At 40.9% G+C, this 7,077-nt stretch overlaps 1 protein-coding gene across 1 annotated transcript in view; it reads left to right on the top strand.

The window, feature by feature from the left end:
• The window catches only part of tp73 (tumor protein p73), a 48,289-nt gene that overhangs the window by 9,257 nt on the left and 31,955 nt on the right, over positions 1-7,077 (top strand). The window contains exon 2 of the mRNA XM_021615823.3: positions 6,197-6,292. Within this exon, the coding sequence (XP_021471498.1) occupies positions 6,197-6,292 (96 nt within the window). The remainder of the gene's footprint in view (positions 1-6,196; positions 6,293-7,077) is intronic.

The following is a 7,077-nucleotide window of genomic DNA, read 5'->3' as shown; positions in this document are numbered from 1 at the left end:
GCCCGGTGCACTGCAGCTCAGGTTAATATAACTCCCTCATTGTTATAATGTGAAATATGGTTATAGGTCTGTAAAGCAAATATTCAGAAGAAGATTTGTGGAATTAGCGTCTCCAAGAAACCATATTTCACATTATAACAATGAGGGAGTTCTATTAGCCCGGTGCACTGCAGCTCAGGTTATGGCCCGGTATATATATATATATATATATATAACAAATTGGAATGTGACAGTGATCTCCGGTATGCCGAATCATTTTGAGGGTATTTGGGCTCCCGAGTGGAGCAGTGGTCACTGCAGTACCTGGTTCGAATCCAGGCTGCATCACATCCGGCCGTGATTGGAAGTCCCATAGGGACGTGCACAATTAGCCCAGCGTCGTCCGGGTTAGGCCGTAATTATAAATAATAATTTGTTATTAACTGACTTGCCTGGTTAAATTAAAAAAATACAAAAAAAGTGTAGTACTAATAGTGCCCCATAATTGCGTTGCAGAAGTTTAAAACTATATAGGCTTCATACAGGCTACGCACAAGTATAAGACAACGTATTTTTGTTTCAAAGCTTTATTGTTATAACTCTTTTCCCAATGGTTAATCTAGCATTTGCCTCCATGTGCCCCCTAGTGAGTTCGGAAAATGTTTCCCGCTCGTGTGCGCCCAAACCGCGGCTAACACCTCCTCCTGTCACCCGAATCCCACCCAACTCTAAATCTCAATAACACAACCTCGCGGAGGAAGCTCATGACACTTAAAGTTTCCTCGCTTTATCATCTAATGATTTTCTTCGTCGTGAGTGGTCAGCCATTTCTGGAAGGAGAAAAAAATACTCGATAATGTGTGCTTTTTAATCGATGGCTTGATTTTTGACGAATGTTACAGATATGAGACATGTTATAAAAAGGATAATACGCTGTTTACCACTACCACATTATTTTTGGACGTAGTCAAACTGGAACAAGCTCATTTTGTTTGGTAAGTGTTATTGTCTTTGCAGTTTGCACATAGGCCTAATTATGTTATGGGAAGCAGTCACATAGCAAGGCTTAAACAAAGGGCATTAGCCTATAGCTTACAATTATTTATCCATATCAAAATAATACTTTGAGCGTTACTACATAATTATAGATCTGTAAAGCAAGTATTCAGAAGAAGATTTGGGAAATTGGAGTCTCCAAAATATTATATTGAACAGAAACGTAAACTCCTGTCAATTATTGTGATATATAAGGGTAAACTGACTTACAAGTCAAGTGGAGTTGTATAAACACCAATAATACAAACTTGCAGAAACAAAACTCAAACATAACCTATCGTTTTTCTGTGAACCCTCCTTGTCAATAAAAAAATCAATAATGCATTCAAAATATCGTACAGTGTTCAGAGTAGGCTACACAACAGCTAGATGTTGATAAGTCTGATAAGAAAATAAAGACTCAAATTCAGAAACAGTTTTTTTTTTTTATCGAGTGTTATTGATGACGAAACCTGGAAAAATAAGTTATGAAAATATATTATCATTATTATGGTATTTCTATAATAACAATAATAATAGACTAGTAATAATAATAAATGATAACAATAATGAAAACGTATCATTTTGTTTTCTGCCAGGCTGTTTAAATCTACTCCCGTTAAATTTAAATAATACACGATCATCGTAGATTCAGTTACATTTCACAGATTATAAAAGCTCGTTAGTCAACCTAATTTGTATTTGTGTAAATAAGGGTTAGACAAATGGCTTTAAGAGTTTTCTCCCACAACACTGGTATTAGCCTAGTTTGCTGGAGGGCGATTTACCCAGGAGGAATGGCTTGTATTGTGTATCTATCTAGTCGTTGTCATGGGTGCTGCATAGTGTTTCCAACTTGGGCGTGGAACAGGTGAATTTAAATCAGCATATCCCACGCATCAATGTGCATTTCGATAGGCCTATTTTATTTAGTTGCTTGTTGCCCTTATTGCAATGCATTCAGGATATTTATTGGAATATGGAAGTTTTTATTTAATATGATATGCCATTTTAATTTCACATAAAGGCAAAGGCCCTACACTGCCTCTTACTAAGGATCACTTATCCACTCATCTTTAATATCTTTGAAATAATAACCTATTCATAAAAAATAAAAACAGTTCAATTATAATCACATATACTTTAATCGCATTTCAATTCTATTCCAAAATTGGTATAGCAGCATGGACCTTTCTGTGTAAGTGAAATGTGTGTTGCCTCCACCATGTCCTGATGGAAATCTATTTCTTCATGCCAAATCCCCTGCCATTCCTCAATTACCCCAAGTGCAGTTCTGCACAGTTCTCAAGGCGGCAGCTACCACGGGAATAGCGGGAACCTAATTTAACCAACAAGCAGCTGCTTCACAATAAGTTCCCAGCTTCAACATGGAAATTCATCTGTCCATAGCCTACCTGCGCGCGCGCGTCGGGCGTGCGTGTGTGTGCGTGTGTGTGCGTGTTTGTTTGTTTGTTTAGTGATTACGCATGACCGTTGACATTACAGCAGATAATTTTCACCTTTTAGTGTCTGTGTCATCACGGCAAGCCTATTATGCACAAATTCCATTTTTATGCATGCCCAAACGTGCTTTTTTCGCATGGCTATTAATTGCTATATTAGCCTAATTGCTCTGCACATGCATTATTATCGACGCGCATCAATAAACTTGATTCTAACAGGGGTTAAACTTTTCCACATTCGTGCGCACAGCTCAACCCCTAAACCCACGAACCTTTGCCACAGTTTTTTTTCTAGCTCTTACAATGTTGCTAAGGAGATATGACGCCTCGTTGTGCGCATTAGTAAATATAGTAAGCTTTATAGCGGTCGAATGGAAGGGACTACGTGTTCAAGAATGAGTTGTGTTGGAGACTATCGAAAACTCAGAAATCCTGTTTTAGGAGAATTCTGCGGTAATATTAGCAACACTTTCGCATCAATTAGGAAATGATTGTACACTTTTCTCGTGCTGTGTGTTTCAATAATTTTGTGGAGGCTGTTTTGAGGAATGGAAATTATATTCCAGTTATATTCCAGTTTTGGAAAAATATATTCTCAATTGAATAATATATAATGGCCTATTGTAGCCTCTCATTTGTAATAGACTCGTAGAAAAATGGGTTCATAAATGGCTGTCCCATAGGAGCTTCACCAACTGTTTTTTTGAGGGTTCTTCATTGGGTGAAAGGATTATACATGAAAACAAAAAGGGTTCTACCTGGAAAAAAAATATATTATCCTACAGGGACAGGCGATAAAGTCTGCACATGAATGTACAGAATTATGTAAGAGGATATAACAGGACATGATGTAGCTTTTACACCATGATTTTGACATAATTCTTTTGTCAATATGCTGATTTGATCAGTGCTTATATGAAGTGTTTGTTGTTATTGTTTACTAAATCATGGCTTTGTCTGGATTATTTTATCATTAGCATACCCATCTGCTTAAACAGCAAAGGTCACTTTTGGTTTGTTTTGTTGTCCATTGCATTGTATAGGCTTTGATTACTTGATCTATGAAACACCTACACTATATATACAAGAAGCACTTGGACACCGCTTCAAATTAGTGGATTCGGCTATTTCAGCCTCACGTGTTGCTAATAGGTGTATAAAATCGAGCACACTGCCATGCAATCTCCATAGACAAATATTGGCAGTCGAATGGCCTAACTGAAGAGCTCAGTGACTTTCAACGTGGCACCGTCATAGGATGCCACCTTTCCAACAAGTCAGTTTGTCAAAAGTCTGCCTTGCTAGAGCTACCCCCGGTCAACTGTAAGTGCTGTTATTGTGAAGTGGAAACGTATAGGAGCAACAACGGCTCAACCGCGAAGTGGTAGGTCACACAAGCTCACAGAATGGGGTTGCTTGAGCGCATAGCGTGTAAAAATCATCTGTCCTCAGTTGCAACATTTGCTACCTAGTTCCAAACTGCCTCTGGAAGCAACGTCCAGCACAATAACTGTTTCGTCGGGAGCTTCATGAAATAGGTTTCCATGGCCGAGCAGCCGCACACAAGCCTAAGATCACCATGGTCAATGCCAGGCGTCTGCTGGAGCGGTGTCAAGCTCACAGCCAATGGACTCTGGAGCAGGGGAAACGTGTTCGGACGAATCTGCGGCTGGCAGATGCCAGGAGAATGCTACCTGCTAAAATGCATAGTGCCAACTGTAAAGTTTGGTGGAAGAGGAATAATGGTCTGGGGCTTTTTCTCATATTTCGGCCTAGGCCCCTTAGTTCCAGTGAAGGGAAATCTTAACGCTACAGCATACAATTACATTATAGACGATTCTGTGCGTCCAACTTTGTGGCAACAGTTTGAGGAAGACCCTTTCCTGTTTCAGCATGACAATGCCCCCGTACACAAAGTGAGGTCCATGTGCTTTGTCAAGATCAGTGTGGAAGAACTTGACTGGCTTGCACAGAGCCCTGACCTCTACCCCATTGAAAACCTTTGGGATGAATTGGAACGCCGACTGCGAGCCAGGCCTAATCGCCCAACATCAGTGCCCAACCTCACTAATGCAATTGTGGCTAAATGAAAGAAAATCCCTGCAGCAATGTTCCAACATCTAGTGGAAAGCATTCCAAGAAGAGTGAACGCTGTTATAGCAGCAAAGGGCGGACCAACTCCATATTAATGCCCATGATTATGGAATGAGATGTTCGAAGAGCAGGTGTCCACATACTTTTGGTCATGTAGTGTATCAGTGTCAATATGGTCTGTTTATATCAAAGTGCAGTTAGCAGCAGAGCAAACAAAGATTCTGATCCAAGCCATCTGTCATATTTTGCAAGTCATACGTGTTTCAGTCATACATGCATCGATATCCACTACTTAGGCCTATACAGACTCATTATTGCAGCTCCGAAGCCCACAGAGCTCAATATTTAAACTTGATTGGTAGTTCCTCCTATGGGGGGGGGGGGGGGGGGGGGGGGCTCATCCTTTAGAGTTGGAAGGGGAAGGAGGAAGTTGCGTGCAATGCCACGTGGCACACGGTCCTCTCTTGGGGTGAGACGATGAGGAGCGGGCAGGCCCAGGCACGTCGAGCCCCCGACACCCCTGTGCCAGTCTACTGGGCCCATACCCGGTGTGATCACACCTGGAAACAGCAGCACCAAGAGACAGGGGTGTGTGTCTGTGTGTGTGTGTCGCACTCACACTCCCAGCACATCATCAACACACTCAGGCCATTCGGTGATTACACTCTCTATCGGCCATCGATAACATTACCCTGAGTGAATCACTTCCCCTGGCAACACATCTGTTCTTCCCTTTGTGCTGCACCCTTCTCCTTTCAAGGATGTAGTTGTAATGTGTGTTTGATATGAAAAAAGGCAAACATATAGTGCCTATTGCCACCTGGTTAGTCAGTTGTGCTGGTTTTGTGTGAGTTATCTGTATGTTCACATATGTGAACAGGAATGATTTAGCTCGTCCAGTGGTTCCCAACCTTTTTTCTTTACCTAGCCTACCCTTCACTGTTAATATCTGAATATTTAAAAAATGACAGTCTGTCAACTACTTATAGACCCTTTACTTTAGTCTAAATGTTACCTAAATCAAATCAAATTTATTTGTCACATACACATGGTTAGCAGATGTTAATGCGAGTGTAGCGAAATGCTTGTGCTTCTAGTTCTGACAATGCAGTAATAACCAACGATCTAACCTAACAATTCCAAAACTACTACCTTATACACACACAAGTGTAAATGGATAAAGAATATGTACATAAAGATATATGAATGAGTGATGGTACAGAACGGCATATGCAAGATGGTATAGAGTACAGTATATACATATGATATGAGTAATGTAGGGTATGTAAACAAAGTGGCATAGTTTAAAGTGGCTAGTGATACATGTATTACATAAAGATGCAGTAGATGATAGAGTACAGTATATACATATGAGATGAGTAATGTAGGGTATGTAAACATTAAGTAGCATTGTTTAAAGTGGCTAGTGATATCTTTTTTTCCATCAATTTCCATCAATTTTCATTATTAAAGTGGCTGGAGTTGAGTCAGTGTGTTGGCAGCAGCCACTCAATGTTAGCGGTGGCTGTTTAACGGCCTGATGGGTTTTGTGTCAGAGACAGTTCATGCCTCTGTATATCCCTGATACTCCAGCGGTAACTCTAGTTGACCTTTGACCCCTACAGAGTGATCTGCCCTTCGGTGGATTACCCTCCTGCCAAAATGTCCCAGCCCACTGCTGCTGACGAGGGAAGCACCTTCGAGCACCTGTGGAACACCTTGTAAGTGTACACACACCCACACACTGTAAAGCCATGAACGGACCAAACAATTTCCCTTTTCTCTCTTGATACTTATTACATTTTAAAAGTAATTTTATGTCATTGCATTTTCTATTCCGACTAGGTTTTTTTTTCACATTTTGGTGCAGTGTTTCGGCTCGTTTAATAAACATGTAATTGAGTTGTGAAATAAGTGTTTGAGTTGGCTATTTTATTCCACAGCTAATGTGTGCCAAAAGAGATGGTCATAAACATTCAGAATGTGCCCTATTTCTTCCTTATTAGCAATTCATTGAATTGGGGCAATCGCTGTTACCCAGAAGTAAACTCTTGTGAAATTTGGTCAGCTTTCTTATTTACTTCTGGGCAGAGGTGGCACCACAGCTTTAAAAGTGGTTTGGCAAAATTCGTACGTGTCTTTTCTGGGGCCTGGAGTTTTTCCTGATCTCATGACCTGGTCATGTAAAACTCTGGGTCCTATTCGTAGTCTATGACAGAACAGAATTTTAACTGGCCTGGACACTGAGTAGTTTTTAAATGCATTGGGGTCATGCAGGGCCTATACTGTAGGTTTGCATGCTTTCTCTCTATATGCAGCTATTAAAATCAAATTAAATCAAATAAAATTGAATTGTTCTCCCGGGTGGCGCAGTGAACTAGGGCAGTGCTAGCTGTGCCACCAGAGACTCTGGATTAGCGCCCAGGCTCTGTCGCAGCCGGCCGCGACCGGGAGGTCCATGGTGCGACGCACAATTGGCCTAGCGTCGTCCGGGTTAGGGAGGGCT

Source organism: Oncorhynchus mykiss, chromosome 9, assembly GCF_057628025.1.
Source record: "Oncorhynchus mykiss isolate SJ-2025 chromosome 9, ASM5762802v1, whole genome shotgun sequence".
Taxonomy (NCBI): Eukaryota; Metazoa; Chordata; class Actinopteri; order Salmoniformes; family Salmonidae; genus Oncorhynchus; species Oncorhynchus mykiss.
The sequence above is the reverse complement of the archived record's forward strand: the minus strand, read 5'-3'. Positions and strand labels throughout refer to the sequence as shown.